Below are 26,842 nucleotides of genomic sequence, written 5' to 3'. Positions count from 1 at the left end.
GTACAATCAGGGGCCACAATCCATGAAGTTATGGTCAGATACATGCCAATATTGAAAGGAGCCAAGATCTTTGGGAGATAGACCTATATTTCCAGTTTCGTCAAAATTAGATAAAAATTGTGACCTTTAAAGTGTCAACAAACAAATCTGAATGGATAGATGGACTGACGGGGGCGGTGACAATATACATCCACATGAAAATTTGGGCACATAAAAAGACGATTGGAACCTTTTATAGCTTCACACTATCTTGCTATCTGCGCATATGCAAAACCATAAAGGCTATGTGGTGGAGAGGTTTTTTTAAGTTAATATATATATATATATTCTATAGCTATATCCACACAGTGTATAAATTAAGATGTTTTTGCTTTATTCAAATTCAAAATTAACTATAATCTACCCAGTTAATAATTAAGACGATTTTCCTTCAAGGAGCTAAATCGCTATTCTTTTGCAGCTAGAAATGGATACAAATGGGTTGCAATGCATATAACAATGTAATATGAATGTATATAAACTCATTTACACTCAATCGTTTCTGTTTTTAGTGTAATTTCTAATCAGTTATATTCAGCGAAATACGTGAAGAGTCCAAATTGAATGGAAGTCTTTGGTGTCTGGTTATTCCAGTCCACACCTTTAGTATTTTCCTACATTATGTTTAGCCTCATTTATTGAGTCGCATCATACAAATGGTGCTTGAAAGCAATCTGGCACGGGATTTGTGTGCCAATTTAGAAATTTCATTTAGTCTTAAATATTGGATATCAGAAGCCAAACTTTTCACGGGGAGATAACAACATCAATGTTGATTTAAACAGACCAATAAGTCATGTTTGCAATGTTGAAGACTGTGGATGATATTGAGTTAAAGACTTGGCTCCTTTAAAATTAAAAAAATAATAATACTGTAAGTACTTATTTATCACTGTTAAATGAACTTGAGGAAGTTGATAACAATCTATTGAAACAGCATGTTTAGTAAGATGCATTACAATATAATAGAAAATGATCACAAATCTTCAAAACAAAAATCTTTACATATTTATTTAACCAACCACAAACAGGTCATATCTCGTGCAAAACTATTAAGACTTAAATATAGGTCAGTATCTTTTGATATTGTAAGGATATTAGGATGGCTAAATTAACTCCAGGGGATTTTCTCAGGGACCCCATGCCACTTGACTTTCAGCTGTGAATGACCATTGCCAACAGTGACTCGACAAATGTTTTTCCCTGCTCTATACAGTGGAGTATTTATCTTATAATTTACTAGATACTCAGATTCAAAAAGTTTAATCTACCTTGTCAAAAGTATCAGATTCGTATCAATTTCTTCATGTGGTTTTAGTGATGGAGGCTTATCCACGAAACCGATTAGCTAGGCACACTAAAATTTAAATTAATTTGTAGCGGAGTCATAAATAATGGCTCACTGACTGTTTATGGGCTTTTTATGAGAACTGAATGAAGGTTTTCCTTGAATTTATAATTTATTATCTTACAATCCTATTTCAAAGATGGTAATCATTGATAACTTAATACATGTTTCAACTTAAAAGCATTTCATGTTTTTTTAAGTCAAGCAACAAACTTATCAATAACAGTATATAATCTTACCAAAAGAAATTTGTGAATTGCTTAAGGAATGTGAAGTTGTGACACATTTTTTTTAGTTTCAAAAGTTAACAATTAAATAGATATTTTTCATTTTGACGCATCAGTGATTTCTACATTCCAATGAGATATTAGATATCTTTTATCCGAAAACATGTTTTGAAGAAAATTAAATTATTTTTTCAGGAGCACAAATTAAAATCTATCATCAACATTTTCACCTGAATTTTATTGAATTTGTATGAATTAACTTAGATCTCAACTGCAGATTTGTATGGGATCTACATTATACACTCACCATAGCCAACACAAATAACCTGTACACAGATCAAACAGATATGTTTCTTAATATAAAATAGTCTAATCGTGAATCAAATCAGCTGCACTCATTGCTTCATCTCGATAATTTTATTTTGAGTGAACAATTTAACAGATTACAGTTACTGAAAAGTACAATCCAGATTGTTTGGACAAATTATATGAGCTATATAACACAACTTTCTTTAGAGTTTGAACAAATACATGTACTAAGATTAAACCAATTCTACCTTAACTCAAATTCCTGGATACACCCCTGGAAATGGAACCCTTTTAATTGCTCTACTAACTTCCATAAAGAAAATTAGCATCCAAAGTGGTATTAGAATATACTATTTATGTAATTGTTTGATAATTTGAGTTCATGTAGTTTATTTGGACTTTCAGCAATAAATAAGCCTTTTGACAACTGGTGACTTTGGATCAACATAACTTTTCATAAAACTCAACACCAAATACCACATACATCCAAAGAGCAGCATTTTAGATCTGCTACTACAAGAACATATTGTTAAAACATCAGGAGTGTGGTTTATAATTCCAACATCAGGCAAATGATTTGTTGTCTTAGATCTATCAGTCTATTTTCTATGTTTTATACCGTGTAATATCATTCAACCATACTACTAACCATGCTACTACTACTTATATCATGGATCGTTACACTTGGTAGTTTTACTTATCCACAGACGGACAAAAGCTGCACACAGACCCATGTTATAGGTTTAGCTTCAAGAACTGAATGCCAGAAACAAAACATCTTTCTTTGAACTACACGTGAAGTTCGAAAATAAAAGGTGTTTTATCCATTTCATCAGAACAGAATTTTAAAGAATTTTGAATGTCAGCAGATTATGGAAACTACTGTTTTTATTGCTGCATGATTCTCTACAGAAAAAAGATTTAATATTCTTACCTGTTGGCCTGGCCATCCTGGTAAACCCATTGGTCCCTAAAAATAATGACATCATCAACCATGATCATATTTTGTCTCAACACATTTTTCACCCATGTTCATAAAATCCAATCATTTTTATATTTTCTACTTCATCAAAAAGCAGATATGATTGGAAGCACTTCGGTTTTTTATTTTTCTATTTTTAGATGTTATATTTATCATGTAAGCTATTACTGTCTAACTATATTAGCTAAGTAAATAGCATTTTAGTCTTTTTCTATATCATTCTGGTATCTAATCATTTTGTTGTTTTTCTTACACAAAAAGCTAGTGCGAAGAACCATCCAGTTTTGGGGAAAATTTTGTGACAATGTTCAAAAAATAAATCAGCAAATAAATGGTAAAATATTTGTTTCTTTTCTTAGTTTACAAACATGTTTGTGTAAACCCACACAAAACACCTCTCCACTAGTTTCTGTCAAAGCTGAGGAGATTTTTAACATCAGTTTGTTGCTTAATTCTTTTAGTTCGACTCTTTATAAAAACGGAACAAGCTGTGTCTTCAGCTAGCACTCCTCGTACATGACATGACCGTCTGCACTGATATTATATCAATCACTCTATTTCTGTAAGTCTGCTCATGTGAAGACTTCCAGACTAAAAGGTATGATATCATCAAATGGAGTTCAATAATGTTACAAATGATAGAAGTCAGAATGATATAACTGTTATTTCTCTAAGTACACCTTTATATATTGTACTGTTATTATCCATTAAGCATGAAGCTGCATGTTTGCATGTTATTATGTAGTTTTAATGTTAAAGTGTAAGAAGCTAATGCCAATAATATTATCACCTGGTGGTAAGACAAACAAAGCATGAAAATAAAGCTAGAAATAAACCGAGATAATAAATCTAGGACAATGAGAATAGACAGGATACAAAACTAGAAACATATACATCAAAATATCTAGTTCCATTCAATATACAATGGCTAACTCTTTTACATTTTCATTTTTCTGACAATTTCAAGACTCATTTTGATGTGTATCCATTGGAGGAAAAACACTTGCTATCCAGTAGTTTTTCAGGCCCAAACTAGCTCCATTTAGAGATAAAGAGTGATGTGTGTCAAGTAATACATGTTAGTGGCTGCTACCCTTTTGAACTGAGTTTTAAACTAAAACAGCTGATTTAACTTGATTTCCAGGTTGTTTAATATCTCAGTGAAATATATTCACAGCCAGATTAAGTATTACTAAAGGGGACAATATGTCGCAAATCTGTGTGTGGATCCAGACAACATTACTAGCCTTTCTGGCTGTAGTTAATAACCTAATAGACCAATTTTGTGTCTCTACAGACCTAGATATGATATTACATCACCCATTTATATTTCATATTCAAATCATGAATTTTATATTTTATGGTTTTGAACACAGTAGAAGGGGTTTCATTCATATTCATCAACTATTGTATCATTAAATGGGAACTAGATGTTTTGAAATGAAAGTTAGATTTAGAGATAAATGAAAGGGGTACCGGAAAACCATTTTCTCCTTTAGGGCCCTGGAATGATAAAATACACACAAAACACATTTTGTAAACAATACACATTATAACAATATATAATACACAACAATTATATAATTAGGGTGTACAAATGAATAGAAATGAAGCATTTCTTCAATTTGGAATGGGAAATGATTAATGTTTACAATGATGGTACCGGTAAAAGAAGGGAAGAAGGTTCCAGGTGGGAAGGAAAGGTGATATATATGAATATATTTATCTCCAGATGTTAAATATTGTTGGGAATTTCATCCATAATTTACAAAGGACTACCCAAATTGTAATCATTATACAGTATATTGAGTGAATGATATGAACTGACACATATCATGCAGTGAATATAATGTGTTGTACTTATATGAGTCCACCATTATGCTGTGCAGCATTAAATTATAAATATATCTTAAGTTTATTAAATTATTTTAACCAATAGTCTCCAATGTTTAAATATCATTACTGCTTAATTAGAAAAACAACATCTATCACCAAATTGTAACTGTTCATGCGTCCATTTTTTTTAGAATATCTTAAAATAGTTAATAGTGCATACTGTTATTATACAAATCCTAAAATTAGAATGGACATTAATGTCTCATCAGCTCAATGCTTCCGTCATTTGAAACTAACGGATATTCCTGTAATGCGATTGTGACCATTTTGTCCAGAAAGAATAAATTCTACAAAGCAACTTTCAGAATGCCTATATACACTAACAATTAAGCCTTAAACTTACTATTAATTTAATAATTGATGTAAAATTTCCTATATTTACAACCAGAAAGAGGACAGAATGTTAACTTTAAGGGTTTGACAATCCCCTGTTGCCAGGAGTAACAACTGCTGTTGGCGCAGAAAAGAAACCGCCTGGTCATTAAGGCAGGCCCACACATTAACGAGAGTGCTTTTGACACATTAGCACCTGAGATATTTTAGATAATAAAAATACTTACACTTGGACCAGCATCACCTTTGTTACCAGGTGGACCTGGAAATATACAAAAATACACAAATATAAGATGGTGTTCCTTTTATTTAATTTACAACATAAAACAGATGACTGAATATTCATCAATGCCAACCAACATTACATACAAGTAATCAATAGAATGTCCTTTAATATAAAATCTATATTTTGAACGCCCACAAACATAAATAAAATAGTTTGACAGATTGCAAACCAGATGAATAGAATGGCCATCAACAGTCTTAATCAGTGTCTTATATTATATTCCATATAATAGTAGAGTCTTTAATAGGCAATCAGAGTTGTTAAATACAGGCCAAAAATAAACGTTTCGGTTTCATGAGATTTTCTATTTTGATTTGTTTTGTGGGATGACAGTCTGTTTCTTGGAAATTTTATTGAGATATAACTAATTTTATGTGACACTGTGTTACAGTAAGTCAAAACTGAAACTAAAATTAGTAAACAAGCCCACTTCTGCTGTCTCTTTTGAAACAAATATTCAATCACATCAAACTAACACAATTTCATAATTCATTTTGATCTAAATCAAGAAGTTTAGCTCTTGTAAATTACAGAAATATGAAAACTATTTAACAACTAACATATTTTGACATATATTTTGTTCCAGATGAAGGTCGTTGATCTTACTGTTTTTAAACATACATATTCCTTTCCTTTCTAGAGTACCTTCAATTATAAATCATCTTTATTTATAATGATCTATACATATAATACAAGGTATTTGGCATCTTCTGTGATGTGAATGAGGTGTTAAAAGCTTTCATTAACAGTTATGCTAGCAAAGGGAGATAATTCAAAATGCGATGAAAGATGGAAACATTTACATGGTAAAAATGACAGATTCTACTATCCATCACTAGTAAGGTCATTTATCATATCTAATGAGTTTTTTGGATTGGAAGTTAACAGATATCAAATCAAGATTCCAATATGTCTAGAATTATTAGAATCTCTGCTAGAGTCTTTTGGGACAGATTACACTGCAATTATTACAGCAACCCTTCCACTCCTATGATTTTGATCCCAGCAAGAAATGCCAGACATGTAATCTATTATAGCAAGCATCTTTAACAGATGTTTAGTCAAAAAAAGCACAAAAAAAACAACAAATATGCACACTCTTAAAATTGATATTTGTCATCATTTAATAATTTGGTTTATTTGGGGGCATATTTTTCACAGATTCAAAAAATCAATTCTTAACAATAAGTAGGTAGTAACTAGAGTTTGGCCATTGAAGAGGTGTTAATGTCAGTGTGAAAATTTACACAGCTGATATGGTTTGTGTATTCAATAGCAATTGGTACTGATCACAGAAGTTTTCAATCGTCATATATTTCCATGACGTTTCCAAACATATTTCCTTTTCACCAATCTTCCCCATCTAAACCTTTGCATTTGCTAATACAATTTGTCTCAAGGTGCTGTGTGGTTCAGTAGATAAACAAAAACAGGTATAATATGAAAACATATTCTTTATGTAATCTCTAAGGATTATCTGTACTACGATACCACTGGTATAAAAGGTTGATCGTGATAATCAGGTCTATTGAGCATACATCTGAATCTCCACATCTGAACTTTTTTCCCAGTCATACATCTCGAGGAAGGTGATTTTCACACCAATTAGCCAAGGGTGTTGCATGATGGTGTTTTCAATCTCTGTTAATGGCCGACATGATAAGCTATACAACATGCCTGACTGGGGTTGTTATATCATTATGAAAGCCATCTTCACAGTGTAAATGAGATGCAGATTTAGACATTTTCATCTTGTATCTAATGGAGAAAATGGTATTTTTAAGGTGATTCTTTGTGAAGGCCCAGACACTTAGGTCTAAAGGTAATGTCAAGAATGCCCCCAAATTGCTATCAAAATGAATGTTTTCTGGTAGCAGAAGCCTCACCCATGACACAACTGAGGGCAATTATAATAATTATCTCAGATTCTTGTCAGATGTACAAAGAATCTCTAGTTGTGATCAAACAAAGCCAGGAGATAACAAGTGACGTCATACTTTATTTATCACTTTTAGTGGTAATTTACACTAATAATGTAAGGAAGATTTGTTAAGTTGTTCTACAAGTCTTATACTACTACTGGTTATTTTGTGTTTTATTTTGACTTTTTAAGTAAATTCAAACCTGTCATTTGTTAAACTTTTAAGAAATATGGCTGAACAGAATTGGGACATTGAGTAATGCAGGGTTTGGTTTCAAATATCCTCTGCCACCCTGTCCAAAGAGGAAAAGGATCTCCGAGAGCATACAAATTTTCATAATTCTATTTTTCCACAATTAAAAATAATAACTGATAACTCTGGGTATTGGACTATTCATAATTTGAACATTATTTTCTCAATTTCAAGTTTTTGAATGTCATGATGTTGTAGGGACCCAAAGAATTAAGGTTATTTATAATTGTTTATAATGAAGTCTTTATTCAGGTATGTAATTTTCATGCATGAAAAGCATGATAACATCACCATACTAAAATAATATTCATGATATATCCAACAATTAATATCTCATTTATGGAATATTATTCATGCACATGTATTTAATTTAATACCAATGCCGGTAGCATTAATATTTGAAGTGTAGACAAAAGTTTTTCTTGTAAATGAATGAGATGCTCCACAGAATCCTTTATTTCATTTCTGAAAGTCAAGATTGATTGTCTTAATTAAGACCTGGCTCAGTGAGTATGTGGCTCACCAGGAGGTCCCCAGTTTCGACCCTAGTGGTGGCTGACAAAAATTGGCACAATTTTTCCAGGCTGGTTTCCCATCCCCGAGTCAGTGATGCATGACAGTGGGCTGGCAAATGGATGAGAGGGATAACTGTGGTGGGCGCATAAAAGACCTCTTGACAGTTGGAATTGGATGAAGAGTAGACAGAAACCTCCTGACCAAGCAAAAAGTCTCCCACAGCACATTGCATGATGCCTGTCTTTATTAGCCTAGTCTGTGGATTTCATGTTTTATTTCTGAATGAAAACTTTTAAATGAGGAAGGATATCATGTATTTAGATATGTTGAAGGCATGTAAGACTGCTAAATTAGGTACGAAAAATAGAATTTTGAATCCGTAACCATAAGTTGTTATATTTTAATTTACAGATAGGTCTTCTACAATAAATAGGACAAACTGACCGAACCATGATGGTATGATGGACTACTCTACCCTATGTCAACATTAAAGAGTATTTACGTCCACTAGGGATTAACCCTATTAACCTGTAGGGACAAAAAACCTAGGTATTTAACTAACATAAAAGTAAAGAGACCTTTATGTCAAGTCAAACTAGATAAACACAAGAAAATTAATGAAAAGTACTGAGACTGTGACAAGAATGGTCATTAATTTTACTTTCTAATTAGCATTTCAACTCTATACTTTTCACTTTAATTGACCATTTCAATATGGCTTTATATTCCTTTTAGAGACATTGAAAGTCAATTTATTTCATGTTTAGTACAGGCATTAAGAAAAGAACAGAAAGGCTCAGGTGAGCAATTAGAAGACAATCTTTTGGGAAATCTTGAACAACTAAACTGCTTTCTTCTCTTCTCACAATGCTGATGATGTTTCAGGTTGTTTCACCTCTAGTATGAAGTAAATGCATAGTTTATACAGTAGACCTTTTTTAATATGTTCATTTCCAAACAAAAATATATCATACATTTGTTAAAACTGGCACTCTATTCATTAAACATTCCAGAAAACACCTTTCGTTTACTTTCATGTGTTCGTCAATGCATGTAGCTGTTCCCACATAGGCCTACAAAGTGTTTATTATTCAACAACTTATTTTTCTATGATGGATGTACTTCAAGGACAAACATATGCTTTAACATAAATGTTCACTATGTTGTAATCTTATCCATACTTTGTTATTCTGTTTCAAGCACATTAGAGGAATTTTTGGAAACTATCCATAGATCATGTACATGTATTGAATAACAGATGCTGTTTCAAACAAAATACATGTCCATCCTTAAATACTACAAATGTAGACATGGTAAGTCACGACTTAAAAGTCCTTGTAAACTAAATTCAAAGAATATATAAGTATATGTATTTTTCCCATCTTGGTCCATCTGCTTGTCAAAATCAACTGTTAAAATGAAATTTGCTGATCTTTATTTCATTTGCAATATTAAAACATTGAGTCATTTTGTTTTTATTAATCAACCAGTAAAATTTGAACTACTGCATAATTTGAAGATCTGAAATTTCCACACTTTGATATTTTATTACATCTGAATGTTAACTGATTTATCAGATTGCAGTAAATTAAAATTTTACAATCTATTTATCTGCTGATTTCCTTTAATTTTTATTTACCTATATTTTCAATAATTTATCATAATCATTTTTAGACTAATTACTTGCCCTTGACTACTTTGAAAAATCCAAAGTTATCATCCAGCTGACTTGAAATTTATGTGCATTGTTAATGTCAGCACCAATGTAGGGTGATTGAAGGTGGGAGTGCGTGTGGGGGTGTGGGAGAGAGAGAGACTGGGTGTGAGAGGGCTGTGGAGAGCCTATAAAATCTTAATGATTTTGGCTTGGGGATTTTCATCATTTTTTTGTGTCTTTAAGGACTGCATGAACCTAGCAGCAGTTGTTGGGCTTATGTCTTGCAATTAGTTAATGTTGCTTTTAAGAATCATGCTCAGCAAAGTGACTACTGAAATTAAAAAAGTCATGTATTTAAAATACTAGAATAAAAATAAGAAATGTATAAATTACATGTAAAGTAGTTGGCAGGATAAATGATTTCTGTCACTACAAATCTCTTGTGCTAACAAGGTCCCATTCTAACATACCAAGTGTTAATCCAACTATGTAGACCATTTAGATTAAAGACATTACTAGCAGTCAGTGTGTGTAATGACCAATCTCTGGCGCATGTTAAACTTTCTTTAAATGTAAACAAACTTTAAGACTACCTTTGTCATATTTCACTCTTCCAGACACATAGTCGTAATGTACATGTTGTAGTAAATGTCACTTAATGTCTTTGATTTCATGTGTCCTTAATCTAATGACTTTTATTATTAATTATATTTGATAAATGTCTAGTCACTAATGTAATGATAAATTAACTTATATGCATACTCTGTGGTTTGCTTTTTCAATAGGCACAAAACCCTACATAACAAATAAACAACATTTTCACCATGAAAAACGATACCCTGTCTGGATGTGGAACTGTACTATTTAATTCTGAGTAGAGTAGATGGGTCTAATACATTTTCAGTCTGGAAAAGAACTGGGCCACTGAAGTCGGGTGATCTCTCATCAGATCAAGTACAGTTCACTAAAATATTGATAACGTAAAATGGAAACTAAGCCAGGCCCAGTACATATGTGCATTGCATTTACTAACACAGGTAGCCTTTTGAGAAACTCATGAAATGTCTGGCTTGATGCCGCAATTTTTAATTATCTGCACTATGTTCATACACTCACTGTCTATTAGCTAACTTACATGTAATATTTTTGAATACTGTACACACTTTCTCTGATATTGTAAATATTTTGCATGCAAATATGCAGGGAACTTTTAAAGACCATAGGACATAAGAAATCCTTAAAAACAGATTGATGACACCTTTGTAATTCTCTCCCTTTAACATTTCTCTTCCGGCACTCACAATGCCATTTTGTTATAATTTTCTTTTTCAGATCAACTCAATACATCTAAATAATAAGTATACCCTTTAGAAATGTTAAGAAACAAAGTAAATTCATATGGTATACAGTTATTGTCATATGGTGAGGTAAACATTTATCCCTCTCAGCCACCCACATTTACAACATCTGCTAAAAATTGAATTCTAATAAAAATAATAACTGGAATTTCAAATGTCTCAGATTGACAATAAAATATTTTATTCTTGTTCACATGTAGACAATATGTTTAATTTTTAGTTTTTTACATCAGAGTATATTTGTCTTAGACAATGTGCTTAATGTATGTTTGTAAAGTGATAATATTACGCCATTTTGTATTTTTTTTGTGCTGTAAACAGCAATGATAATAAATGTAATAGACGGAGTAATAAGATAATTTGTGCACCTTATCACTTCATATATTTGCAGCTCATTAAAACGTGCTGTAAGGGATGGACTTGCTGTTCTATTATTCCAATTAAATGTGGCAGGGAAGACCAAAAATGACCCAAAACCTGTTATTTTATTGTACCCAATGCCTACAATACCATGTCAATTAGTTAACTTTTTACAATAAAATGTTCAGATTTTTGGTTCAGTTTCCATTTATTTAGCTCATATCTATATTGGATACTCAGGAGGTAATTTCAGTCTTGGTTTTTCCACTCAACTACAGATTTAAAGTTCTCATTAAAGGAAAATCTGACATGTGATATGGTAGCAAATTATACAGGTAATAGGGGTGAATTATTCTCTTTAAATCTCATCAACTCCAAATTCCTCTATCCTAATGTAGAAATTTTTCTGGGATAGCATACAGCCAATTGATGGCAGTTATCTACAGCAAAGAGAACAACATCTATTAGTGCGTATTCAATTGTGTCTATCACTGAGGCAAGGAAAGATTCAAATAAGAGGTACCCCATCCCCCCACTCCTTTTTTTACCAGATTATTATATTTTATGGAGGACATCTATCTTACCCTATTTTTCATTTCAAATTCCAGTGGTGTATTTCTTATTATTTCAAATTCTAGTGGTGTATTTCTTATTATTTCAAAGCAAAAACGGATGATTAATAATAAAGTCTTTGAAAAATAAAAATGTCTGCTCAACACATCACACATAAGGGCAGCTTGATTAAACATTCTACTTTATAAAAATGTCTACAACTAGGCTAGTTTTTCAATAACCTTGTTCATGCGCTATCCATTATGTTATATTCTTTTTGTATGTTGTAATACATGTTAAATGTTTGGTATTTAAACCTAGTGATGCCGCCAGTAAGAACCATACAAATGATACACTGATATTTCTATAAGATGATATATCACCCACCCTATACAACAAATCTAAACATAATTTTTATCAGTTATCCATAAATATTTCAAGGCATTCTCTTTAATCCAAAGTAATTGTAAACTTTTAGGCTTTTGCATCAATAAGAAGCTTAAAGTTACATGCCAGTCAAAGATTCAATCTAAGCTTATAAACATAGGTCTAAAGAATGTTCATAAATATTGTGTATGCTAGTATAATACCCTAAAAAATATAGAATTTACAACATAATCTGTCTGGACATTACAAGACAAATTTTTATCATACTCCTTGCACTGTTACGTTTGATTATACCTAATCCCACTAAACACTGCTTTAACGAAGGCAAATTTCTGTTCCAAATTATGACTTGTCAAAGGTCCGATTAACAACCAATAGCTAATTGCGTTACAAAAGCATTACGCTTAAAACAAAGCTCTAAATTGTACCAAATATGTTTACATAACGTTACTTCATGACTCAAGATTTTATTATGCCCAATTAACCGGTGCATAGCAAAATATTGCAGAAAGGCTAATTGTGTGACAAACGAGGCTATCAAATCGAAAACAATACTGTTTGGAGACGAACATACTTTCACCGTTTTTAATACCTTAAATCACTGTACAAAGTTTTAGGGAAGACCCAGATGAAATGAAGGGCTGTCATGTTGCTGTACTTGGGATAGATTTGATTGAACGGGAAGAATAGACAAACTCCCTCAAAAGCTCAAGTATCAGAAGACAATCCAGCAATGGCCAGAGAGGGATTTCTCAGGCCATTGCTTCAGGAATAAGAATTTTTATGGACATTGCTTTTAGTGTCATTTGGCATGTGCAATACCCTACCATCTTTAATATGCTGGGACAACGATTCTTATATCAACAGATTTTCATTTGACACTAGAGCCAAAGCCATATGTGCTAAACACCTGTTTCTTTGAAAGGAAACAGCAGATTAAAAGCTGGATGTGTTGCTTCACCTGTTGTGACATTGCCGATGATTTACCATTCCCTGGGATTCAACACACCCAACATCTACCTTCAACCACAAACTGTTTATTTTCAACATACCAACAACAAGCCTAGAAAACATGATAGCTATGTCAATACTACATGTACATACTCTACATTTGGCACTTGACTTTCACCACAAATTGGAGCAAAAATTTGGTGAACAGATTTCACCAAATGCATCTTTCCACAATAAAATAGCAAGAAGATTCATCTACAAATAGAGTAAATGAAAAATGGTAGCTGTTGAAATCTGTAATCTCACCAAGTTTACTAGTATTATGTGGTATCAGTAAATAGATGACAAAGTTGATCAACTTTTTTTTATATTAATCTACTACATTTCAGTTGTGAATAGATATTAATCAGATTTCTAAAAACCATCAAGACCTGAAGTGGGCTCAGTCGATCACTGGTGTTCAAATTGTATCAATTATGTACAAATTATCAAAAACCAATGATGAAATAAATGACAAACATCTGTAAACCATAATTTTCCTCATTTCATCCATCCTTAGTTTTATTTTTTATAGGTTATGTCATATGTCACTAACTATGAATGTACTTGATCATAATTTATGAATGGAGAAAGATATTACAACGAACATGACCATGATTATGTATGTAGTTATTAGTATTATAAGTGGGTATGCATTTTATTATCCATTTATTTTTATGAATTATGCTTAACCCTTTCTAGTAATTTGTATGGCCCCAGTCAAAAGGCAACCAGTACATTTCAACTGGAAATTGGATAACAATTTGACATTTATATATAATGGTCTGATATTAATTTTATATGTAGTAAGTTACATATTTTGGCAACCTTTCAAGCTGCATCTCAACTAATTCTCTCTGTGTCCTTTGTTTTATCAACTTATAATAAACGGTGTGAGGTAAGAACATAGATATTCACAACAGTGGGCAGATATCCAATACACTTAACACTTTATCACAGCAGATCCTATAATTTCTTTGCAAGATACAATAACAGCTACCAACACATACTGCCAATAATATATTCCAAATAATTTTGTAGAGATTTATGTACTTCTATGTATTGTGAATTTTATTATTGTATAATTTGTATTGTAGAATTGTTTATCTATACTTCCACCTGCTCCTATTCAATTTCATTGATAAAATTCTTTCTGGAACACAAGGTACTAGTTCACTTTTGAGTTCCGGTAATTGATTATTTTCAAATATTGAACATTTGGAAAATACGCTGATTACGGTCTCAATTTTCAGTTCTGTTGAATCGATTTTTGTACTCCATTACCTCTAGTCTTAGGATCTAACATGTGCCACACTTGTACAATATATACATAATGGCTATCAAATAACTTACTCAATTTCCTAAATAATGTATGTAAGGATAGTTTATATTTACACATACAATTAGAATAGAATGATATACTTGATAAAACTTGATCTATCAAAGGAACTACTACAAATTTAACAATCAAAATTTCCTGTCTGGAGATTGAACACTTAATTAAATAATGAAGCAACATAATATTGTTTTCAAAATATAAACTATATACTTTATAGGATAGCTAAGTATGGAATCTTTACCATTTAGATGAAATTGGTTGCATTATATGATTTATGTCTTAAGGATCCTACATCGAAAGTGTGATCTCAATATTGGATGTGGAGTTGGGTCGTCTTAAGGATCCTACATCGGGAGTGTGATCTCAATATTGGATGTGGAGTTGGGTCGTCTTAAGGATCCTACATCGGGAGTGTGATCTCAATATTGGATGTGGAGTTGGGTCGTCTTAAGGATCCTACATCGGGAGTGTGATCTCAATATTTGATGTGGAGTTGGGTCATCTTAAGGATCCTACATCGGGAGTGTGATCTCAATATTGGATGTGGAGTTGGGTCGTCTATCTAATCTCTGGTTTCCTCTTAAAAAGAAGTGCACGTTCAAGAGACATAATATAACAAAGGAAGAATTAAGACAAATTCAATCCCAAAATGATCATGTTATGTTCTGTGGACCTTAAATATATACTTTTTTCCTGTATTTGATTTCTACTTTAAAATCCAATAAAATAAAGTGACTGTAGTAATGTAGGTAATAAATTTAGAGGAATCTTATTTTATGATTTAACACTTTCTAGATATTTTCAAATAAAAAGAAACTGCAGTAAGCCTTTATTTAAACAGATAATAAAGATACAAGGAAAAAACTTCTTAGAAATTTTTTCAAAGGTTTTGAAATACCACACACAGTTGAAAGACAGTAGTATTTTTTATTTACCTAGTATGTGTATTACCACAAAGTTGAGTGGAAGGCATTGACTGGCTGACATATAATTTGCTGTAATAAAGAGTTAATGGATTGGGCGTATTGATTACACAAGGGTGCCATGTTTGACATTAAAACTGTCAATTATTTTAACTCTGTACACAGATTCTTCTATTTTCTCAATAACCAGCCAGTTTGCTTAAGATTTACCTTTTATGCATCATTTTAACAGATAAGCACTCTGTACCCATAGTTTTCACTATGGAATACAGTTACATAGCCCCAGATGTTCTAAATCAACTGAAGATCAATTAATTTTCAGAAAAACATAATTATCTAACTATGTACCAGTATAAATATTTTCTAGAATCGCAAGAATGAATTAAAATCCTACACTTTCCTGTTAACACAATCCCTTCATAAAATAATGCCCTATTAATACATTTTAATTATCCTATAATAACTTCCTTATAAAAAGAAACAAGTATCAGATTAAAATACTGTTACCGGATTCATTTCATTTCACAAACAGATTATTTTCAGTATGGAAGCATCAATCTAGCAATAACGGAAATTGTAATTTGCACTTAAGCGCACAACAATTTTCATATTACTAATGTAACCACAGTAACTGGGGGCGGAATATCCTTTTGGTTACAATGCATTTGTGGTTTAGATTTCAGTTAATCTTTCATTATCAAAAATAGATCTTTCACATGACAAATTTAAAAGATTTATAGAATAATAATATGGTTCAACCACACACATTTATTTTACACTTTTAACGACAACTCATTTCCGCATATCATATTTACTGCTGAAATATTAACTCCTGTAATACACTTAATGCTAACCACCATAATGTTATCTTTCATTCATATGACTCCAATAATAAAAGGTTATCAATCTTTTTTCCTTTAATAACTAAGTGTAAATTTTTTTTAACTGAATTATGACATTTAGATTAAATGAAACATGGGATGCTTTATCAAAAGTAGAATCAATGGCTACTGCTACTACCCACATGTTTCACAGTCAATTTTTAAGTCAAAGAGAACAGTCATTTTGAAACTGGAAGAGATGAAGAATTTTTCACAATTTGCCAGTTATGTGATTAAATTTATAAACAGACTGAGGTTTAACATCTCACTGAAAGTTACCCAAGGTCATTTTGAGACTAACATAAGGTGATTTGTACTTAGAATGGTGATAATGTACAATGTAAGGATAATTTTGTATTTCAGCTGACTATTCATTGAATTCCTACTATTAAAGTTCTTTTATGTGCGTATCAATGCATACATTGGTGAAGGCCATTTGTTTCCCATTAAAGTGGGAACCAGGCTCTGCACCGAAAACCTGGATTTATATCTGGAGCATTCTAGTACAGAGTTTAGTGCCTGTGCCATACATCTTGCCCTACCGGATCAAACCACTTCTTCTTGAATACACATTCTAAAACTACTCTAATGACATGTACAATCTACTCCTTCCAACTTAAGAGGATACATGCATAGTCAATAGATTTTCAGTTTCTTTCCACAAGCAAAGAGCTGCAAGCATGAAAAGGAATTGCCAAGCAATCATTTCTTTGGTGTAGCTAGTTTCTTGCCTCCCTCTGTTACAGTTATTCAACAGTAAATATTAACTCTGTCAATAAAGGAATGAAGCGACTATAATCAGAATTATCATAAAGTTATTAATTTGATTTACTCATGAGAATGTTGTGTTTGATACATTTTAAATTGGTTTTGATTAGTTCTATCGGTAGGTTAGAGAGAAACTGATAAGGTCAAGGAGATCATCAACTTTATTCATCAGATATACTCATTACACTCTTCATTGGCTATAAAAAACACAAAGGTCAAAAGTTAGTATCCAGCCAAACTGAACCATGTGTGTATACAACCTCTTATAAACTTTAAATATTTACTACTGTTTCAAGTAGACTGCATAACAAACCACTTTTCAGTCCATATACTCATAAACCACAATATTCATTTTAAAACCAGAAATGTCCTCTGGACTGAAAAGGTACAGACACCAGCAGATGTACATGGACTCCTTGTGAAACCAGTACCTAACAAAAAGGCTATAATCATAATTATATCAAGATAATTAAGTATTTCATAATCCAAGACCATTTTGATTAGTTTTTTTTATTTCTATATCAATTTGTAATGGCAAGAAATGATAACACATGCAATCATCCCAAAAAAATTAATTCTAATCTAAATTTCTAGGCTTTCAGCAAGAGTTAAATTTATATTAATTCATAATTTTACAAAGGAAACAGTGTGTAATAACATGAAATTAACCCACATTAGGTAAAGATAACATTTGAGACATAAATAAAGTCATTTAACAAACAGAAAAAAAGGAATGACAAGAACATGTAAGTGAATAATAATTGGTGTAAGATGCCATTATTAAGACTAATCAACAGTGATGTCTACTACTTCTCCCTGTGTGGTAATGATTAACTTTAAAATGGAACAATTTTAATGCTTTTGTCATCCTGTCGAAAATATTAAAGGCACTATAAATCATTCATGGTTTGTTCACATTGATGAATTGTTGATAATAAAATCAAGTTTAATATTTTGTAAGTCTCTTTATTATGAAAGTTGATCTTGTAGCAATAAAACCTCAGTGTGATAATAGGTGGGAATGTCAATTTGATATTAAAGATTTAAATAGCTCAGTAATTTAATGTAGAAATTTTAATCTATTGTTGAGTATTTTGATCTTGTTCTGGTTCGTAATTCATAACAGAAATTTGGGGGAAAAAAGTCAACATTTCAAATACTGGTTTGGATGTCACTGCTGGAATTGGGTTTAGTACCTATAGTGCACTAAATATCCTACATGATTTTTAAAGGAGAACTCCAGCCATTGCAGATTTTTTGTATTCCATTTAATATCTGGTATTAAAATGCATGCATTCACAGTTGGTTTATATATCTAAGTGACTGGCAACACCTCTTGTCATTTGTTCATCAAAGCAAAAACATTTGCTGTTCTGGTTGTGAACAAATGAAACCATTCCTGTACTTGGTAATGACTAAATCTACAATAGTTGGAGTATTCCTTTAAGCATCACTGACCTGTTTAATGATGACAACAGATTTTGGCATAAATTCGACTATATGAGGAGAGAATATTCATTCAACCATGAACATTTTTAGAATGTGAAATAATTAACAGTTATTTTACATTTTTAACTGTCATGGACCCTACTGTAGATTTTCTTTTAATTCAGGGCATTTCTTAACTTACAGGAATAATAAGATAGGTTGCCAGGAAACAAAACATACGCCAACAGTAGCTAAATCATCCGAGCGATCGACAAGGGTTGTCGCATGTTTATTCTTTTGTAGGTAATTGGGGGCATTTACAAGACAGTTTCATACAGATAAGATTATAATTTTTGATGTTGGAGGGTTCATAAGGTTCTACAAACTGAAACAAGGGCCTTAAATCTGGAGGTAATTTACAGAAAATTTGGAAATTTGACAGGATTTTCGTTTTACTAATTTAAATAATGCATATAAATTTCATACAGATTGGTTAACTTTTGTCATTCAAATGTTCACAAAGTAAAAAAGGGCCATACCTCTAGAAATAATTGATAGAAATTGCTAAAATTCAATAAACCTCCGTTTCACAAATTTAATGATGCATATAAATTTTATACATATCGGATGATAACTTTCATCAATCGAACATTAACAAGGTTGAACAAAGTGAAACAAGGGCCATAACTCTAGAAGTAATTATTGTAAATTGCTGAAATTCAATAGGCTTTGTGGTTTCACTAATCTAAATGATGCATATAAAATTCATACAGATCGGATGATAACTTTTGCCGTTAAAGCATTCACAAAGATCAACAAAGTGAAACATGGGCCATAACTCTAGACGTAATAAAGGGAAATTGCTGAAATTCAATAGGATTCTTCATTAAACTAATTTAAGTGACACATATAAATTTCATACAGATCGGCAGGTAACTTTAGATGTCAGAGCGTTCACAAGGTGCAACAAAGTGAAACAAGGGCCATAACTCTAGAAATAATGGACGGAAATTGCTGAAATTCAATTGGATTCTTTTCTTTACTAATTCAAATGATGTATATAAATTTCATACAGATCGGATGATCACTTTTGGCGTTCGAGCGTTCACAAGATTCAATAAAGTGAAACAAGGGCCATAACTCTAGACGTAATAAATGGAAATTATTAAAATTAAATAGGTTTCTTCATCGCACTAATGTAAACAATATACATCAATTTTAAAACAATCAGATGATAACTTTTTGGCGTTAGACAGATCGACAGACAGATGGACGGGGGGCGATGGCAATATACGATGGCAATGTAGTCCACATTTCCATGTGGGCGTATAAAATTACAGTAAAACACATTTTTCTTTCTTTATTTCAATTCGGGGGGTTGGATGGCCGAATGGCTAGCATGTATGTGCTGTATCATAAGGTCTGTCATTAAGTGAACTGGCGTGGTTTCGATTCCCCTGTTGTACGTGACAAGGAATAGGGTCGCCTGTCCAACATCGTGGGTTTTCTCTGGTTTCCTCCCACTGCTAAAGACCCCTACAGGCAAGTGAATTATTGAAATAAAATTGAACCATGGGTTAGTTCCGAAATGACCTGGTTTGTGTTAAATGGTTTAATCAATCAATCAATCTCTCTCTCTCTCTCTCTCTCTCTCTCTCTCTCTCTTATTTTAATTCATATCACATGTACTAATTAAAAGACTATAAATAGCCATATTAAAACATGGCCTTTCAGACAGGAAGATAAAAAATAAATGAGTTTTTTACATTATAAATGAAACAAAAAATGTAAAATAAAAGCCCTGAGGAAGTTTTTACACCTTTATCTGTGTGAGAACATTTATACAGAACATCAAATAGGGAATTTAAATAGCTCCTCATAGGTAAATAAATCAAAATAGTATAGGTAAATGAATTCAAATCATATTGCTTTCTGGAATGGTGGTGCAATGAGTATGGAACTGGCTACATTGAAATGTAGTGCTGATAGTTGGTGCCAGGTTTACTAGTATGCTACTCCAGTTTGTGTATTTCAGGATTTTGATAGTGAACCTCATACATATTTTTGAGCTAGAAAACAATATAGCCAACAAAAATTTGGAAAACGTTAGAGCCCATCAAAGGGATAAGAATTAACATTAAAGTCAATGGAGAAATCAATGGTCACCTGCGGCCATGTCTGTTTGCTATGGATGTTAGACCTACAAAAATCTAACCAAATTCCAACCCTAGTCAATAAAGTGCAATGTTCCACGAACCAATACCTGTTTCAATCAGTCTAACTGACCAAGTACTGTTGATAGATGAGTGGTCTCACCTTAAGTTCTACATACATTCAAGCAGTACCATTGAACTTGTCTTGTATATAATTTTACCCACATTGATGACAGGTCACTAGTTAGAAATAAATTTGTAGGTAGGTAGAAGAGATGGAAACCACCTGTTAAAACAGGGAGAATTCTTATCATCTCTAGGACAATAAAATACCTGTCTATAATATGAGGTCAATCAAAGAACAACCTCCAAGTACATTGTTTGTGAAAATCATATTTTCCATTGAGATATCTTGTTCTCAAACCAAGTAATAACTCAATCGAAAACACACCGAATTCCCCATTTAGCAAATAATTTAACAGGTTATACATTAATTCCCCAAAAAGTTGGTTCTTCAAACTTTTGACACAGCTATCTTTTTTCCTAATAGCGTAATAATCTGAGATAATGCAACATGGTTAATATCTCACCAATGAGTGAGACAATCATATTGCTTTTTGCATGCTGGGTGTTTCAAGTTAATTTGTTGAAGTAAACCCTAAAGGGAATCTTATTTTTTTGGACTGATCTAACCACAAGATGAAATCCATTAAAATTGAGATCAAAACCATAAGAAAACTAAGTATTTTTTTGTTCTATTGTCTAATTTTTTTACTGTTTTTTTTTTTTTTTTAAAGGAAAAGTTCCAGCTATAATACACCAAACAGTGAAATTGTAGAAAGCCACAAGGTTTGGCCTTCATGTATTTAGAATATTTGTGGTAAAGTGTGATCTATTATGATAAGATCAAAGATACATATAAGAGAGATATTTGTTGGTTTAATGATACACCAAGTCTCTTAGTACCAATTTTCTCCCTGGTTGAATCCTATGATAACCATTCACACAGATAGCCGTCTAATGATCCTACCAATACACACATGCAATAATGAACTATGAAATGCGTCTTAGTGCATTTTTTAGTCATTTTGTTTCATCCTACTGTGAAAACATGGTAATGTGTTTAACTGCTGGCACTATATAGAAACCAGATATTTCATATTTTCTTTTTGGCTACAGATTCCGCCTATACTGTGTGATTAACCAAGAAAAGGTAACCCAATGGTTGAAATCAAAAGATTATGGAAGTTTACTACCAGTCAAATTGAAGTTTTGTTATAAAGCGCAGAACGGGGAAAAGTTCGCTTTGGATATCACCGAAAATTAATAGGATTCTTCCTCTTATATAGCCAACCAATTTACACAGATTTCATAAGGATTATACAATAATTGTTGTCCTTAGGGTGGTGAATAGAAATTGTGCACATACAGATATACTTGACTACATTAAAGGCATATTGGTTCACAAATTATTAAAATCGATCAATCATAATGCAGTTATAGTCATCTGAAATTTACATTATTTTTCATAGATTTCATGCCACCATTACTATTTCCTTGCTACCATCTGTCAATGTCTGTTTGATAACTCGTTTCAGTGCTTATCTGCTTTAAATACAAACAATAATCTCTTTTTTTGCAATGCATGTGTACTTAATATAAACAAGTAATGCAACAAGTTCACATACAGAGAGCATCAAGTAATTAAACAAATTCACACCATGCATATATCTGGAAACTGTGTGTCAAGATTGAAAAATCAGAATGGGTCAATGGGTCATCTATGTTTTAGGTTTAATACCAGAGAATTTTGTGGTTAATGAGGAGTGAAAGAATCGTTGCATGTCTGTTAATTTGTTAATCAAAAGATATCTAATTTTGATGAACTTATTGGCCTAGTAGTAAATGTCAGATGATCTTGTAAAACCTCAGATAGTGAGTTGATGTACACTGACAGAAGGTTCACTTACAATCAGACATTTCTAGGTACATCCCCCCAAAAAAACATTAAATCTAATATCCCGTTCAGACATTGATATTTAAGCTTGTTTGTAGCCAACTTAAATATTTTGAGCTGGTCAGTTAAACGTTTGGGTTAACCCTGAACTAAATTTAGCAATATTTTTAACTATTTCAATGACAGATAATTTAACCATAGAGAGAGGGTACATCATTATTTCTAAAAATTAAACAACAACAATGTGCTGCCCTCGATCATCTCTTACAAGTCTGTGATCAATTTTTTTTGGACGATTAAGAGAACCTTACTGAAATTGAAACTAAAGATGCTAAAATTGCCAATTACTGGTATGCTAAAATGGTGTTGCCATCTTAATTCCATGACTATTAAGTTTTCATAACCTATTTTTATGCTGTACAAAAATTTTGTTGGTTCAAATCAAATCAGTAGTAGATTTCAGAATAACAGGTTAAGTAGGCTGCTAACATTTGTTTAAAGTGTCATAACAAATTATTGGTCTTATCAAAATGTAATAGATTACAAAACAAACTGTCCAACATGTAACTGACCAGAAACAAACCAGACTACAACAAAATTCTTCATACCATGCATATATCAACCATGGCATCTCTGTAGGATGGTTATTTGTTTTCACCTTCTGTATCAAAGGTCATCAACAACAGATTGTCTAGACATAACAATAAATCCACCAACAGTATAGAATACAGTCCTCAATTTTGTGGACAATTATTTGAAAAAAGTAACCACTTCAATGTATAAAAAAAACCAGAAATTATCAAAGTAATTTTATAGTCATAAACAGAATGAGGCATACCGGTACATGCAGGATAATCCAACCAGTCATAACTTTAACCATTTGGAAAAAACTCAAATCTAGGTCATTTTTCAACATGAACAAAAGCTATCCAGTAGAAAATACCAACATTTTTTCAATAAAATCACACTTATGAGCTGTTAAGATTTTTTTTTAAGCTGGTTTAAAATTGAGAGTAAACGTTAACTGGCTTATTAAATTTGAGTGAAAAGTTGGACGAATAAATCAACTGAAAAACATTACCCCATACCCATCTTGTATACCGTTCGGACGCTTATTTTTAAACCACTTCAAAATCGCCCGGGATTTTAAGACAGGATCATGTTGCGTTCACACATACTATATGCCAAACCAGTTTAACTATTCTGACCTCTTCGGTCGGAGGTTAGAGTTAACTACGGCCAAGATGAACCAGTTTAAAATAAAACGCCTTCTGGAAGACAGCTCGCGAGCTGTTTTTTTTAACTGGTTTATTTGCCCCACATTTGCATTCAGACGACAAAGTTAAACTGGTTTAACTATCCCCAGGGTTTTTAAACCAGTTCAACTTAAGCGTCTGAATGGGCTATTACAGACAGGTTCATCTTCCAAGCTAACTTGCCTCAATCCAAAAAATAAAACAAAACATCTGCGAGACAAAAAAAGTCTGCTCTGCCAAATAGTATTTTCTAAATTAATAAATTACTTACTAATTTATTGAGTTCAAAACTGTGTGCTTTCATGTTTGTTGAGTTTTATTTTAAAACTTTTTCTTACAAGTAAGGTAAATAAATAAAGAGCGATCCATCAAAACCTTTAACACAGCTGAAAAAATACTTACATTTCTAACAACTACTGGTTCAATTGATTTATTGAAAGATAAACATAAAAACTATTGTTTTTCAGAAGAATAACATTGTCTTTATACGTAAGAACACAAAGAGCTTTTCAAGGAATTTTGAAGGTCATGTGTGGTAGCAAGATTAAAGTTTACTATAGCATGAGTGTTGTAGTGTTATTATAGTGCCAAATATAGAAGGGAAAAAGTGTGTTTTTACATCTTAAAACACATTACTTCTATCATTTTTAGACTTACATTTGATAATATTCATTCCTATGGTTTACGGTTTAATTTACAATGCATGCAATTTGGCCTGAACATGAATGTTTCCACTTCTTCAGTGAATTCCAACCGTAAATAGATATTTTGCATACACACTTTTCTTGTCAATACAGCAGCAGATTTTACCTCTTGGCTTCCACAAATAGGTCTGCATTAACACATATTATATTAATCAAAGCAAATCACTTCTATGAAATATATATTCCAATATGAATGCAGGCTAGGACATTCTATTTTGAGTCCAATGCCCTAAACTAACTGAAAATGGTTTTGTCAATCATGAGCCTCAAAGTCATGTCCATGTCCAAACCCAACTGCAAGATTACCATGGCCTTGTCTATTGAGTTATCAAGTTAGAGTGTGCCTAAAGTAGCATTCTTATATTAGCAAAGTTATACTATACAAACAACATCTATATATTTCTGTCTGTCTGTTGAAAACTTCCGACTGATTGTACCATTAGAACTCATCAATTATACATTTTTCTCAAAATCTTTTACTCTTGAATTCTTTACCGGCTTTACGATGTATCTTCCATTCATGTTGTCTATAGAATCATTAGTTCTCACATTAAGTCTTCAGATACTTGAATTACTTCATGTTGAAATAATCAGCATCACAAACCATGAATGAAAAAAATCCACAGCTATTTATAAGGTATTTGAAAATTGCCTTCAAAATGATTTATTAGCAAAGAATGTGTTTAGAGCCATTAAATAGCAACAAGTCCTCTTAAACCAATATTTGGTGGTATTTTTTGAGCTTTAGGTAATAATGGTTGTGTAATAAGCAAATAGCTTTGATTGACAGATGTGTTGTTTGTTGGTATGATGAAATATACAGCCGTTAATGTAAATAACATACCAGTATATTAATACAACATACACTTACATGCTCAAGATGCATCTGTATTTAAATATAGACTCATTGAGAGTCAATGAGAAAACAGTCTTATCTTTTAAATACCAACAAACAGAGATTAATTTTTTCTGATATTGGCTTAAATTAGTTAACCAGCATTGCATGGGTGAAAAATGTCCATTTATCTAACATTCATATAACACAATAATCATTACCTGGTGATTGTCAATTTCATTATTAAATACTGCATCCAATACAAAAGAAATAGCACCATTAAATTTCTTGTAAAAAGCTGGTTATTATGATGTTATTTTAAAATTTATAAGCTGACTCATTTAATTTCCTATAGCAAAGAAAAAATCTTTTTCTTTTATTGATAACTAATTATAGCAATTTTGAAAGAATTTCACTTGCTGGAATACCAAACACATAGTGGAATCTATATGCAATTTATATTAACCAAATTCCAATTTAAATCCCCCAGCAATTTTCAGCTGTCACAATTCCAATTTAATTGTATATTTAACCAGTGGCTGCCAGGCAGGATACGCCCACATTTTCGAGAGGTGGATAGAGAACAAGCTAAAAAGTAAGCGATTTTTCGTACAATCAGGGGCCATAATTCAGGAAGTTACGGTCCGATATACGCGAATATCGAAAGGAACTGAGATCTTTGGGTTATAAACTTACATTTCAAGTTTCAACAAAATCGGATAAAATTGTGACCTCTATAAGGTCCACAACCTTGATATACCATATTTTTACGCTATTTGAGAATGAAAGGCAACCATTTTGTCTGTCAATTTTGGGCCGATTTTCATAAAATTCGAACTCAGCCATCCTTAGGGTGTAATGGTGATATAATAATACGTTTTTTTAAATCGGATACAAATTATGACCTCTTTAGGGTCCACAAGCTAAAAACACGATTTTTCGTATAATCAGGGGCCATAATTCAGGAAGTTACGGTCCAATATGTGCGAATATTGAGCGGAATATTGAATCGAGATCTTTGGGTTATAAACTTATATTTCATGTTTCAACAAAATCGGATTAAAATTGTGACCTCTATAGGGTCCACAACCTTGATATACCATATTTTTACGCTATTTGAGAACGAACGGCGGCCATTTTGTCTGTCAATTTTGGACCGATTTTCACGAAATTCGAACTCTGTC

At 32.1% G+C, this 26,842-nt stretch overlaps 1 protein-coding gene across 23 annotated transcripts in view; it reads right to left on the bottom strand.

Annotated features, from left to right (window-relative positions):
• Nucleotides 1–26,842, bottom strand: part of LOC126809600 (collagen alpha-1(XXIII) chain) — a 114,123-nt gene that overhangs the window by 51,641 nt on the left and 35,640 nt on the right. For 20 of the 23 annotated variants that reach the window (XM_050534238.2, XM_050534249.2, XM_050534246.2 and 17 more), the window contains exons 3-5: nucleotides 5,362–5,396; nucleotides 4,382–4,408; nucleotides 2,858–2,893 (exon numbers count right to left, since the gene is read on the bottom strand). In XM_050534238.2, the coding sequence (XP_050390195.1) occupies nucleotides 2,858–2,893; nucleotides 4,382–4,408; nucleotides 5,362–5,396 (98 nt within the window). The remainder of the gene's footprint in view (nucleotides 1–2,857; nucleotides 2,894–4,381; nucleotides 4,409–5,361; nucleotides 5,397–26,842) is intronic. The other 3 variants (XM_056098596.1, XM_056098607.1, XM_056098609.1) reach the window with 3 other exon arrangements.

Source organism: Patella vulgata, chromosome 2, assembly GCF_932274485.2.
Source record: "Patella vulgata chromosome 2, xgPatVulg1.2, whole genome shotgun sequence".
Classification (NCBI taxonomy): Eukaryota; Metazoa; Mollusca; class Gastropoda; family Patellidae; genus Patella; species Patella vulgata.
The sequence above is the reverse complement of the archived record's forward strand: the minus strand, read 5'-3'. Positions and strand labels throughout refer to the sequence as shown.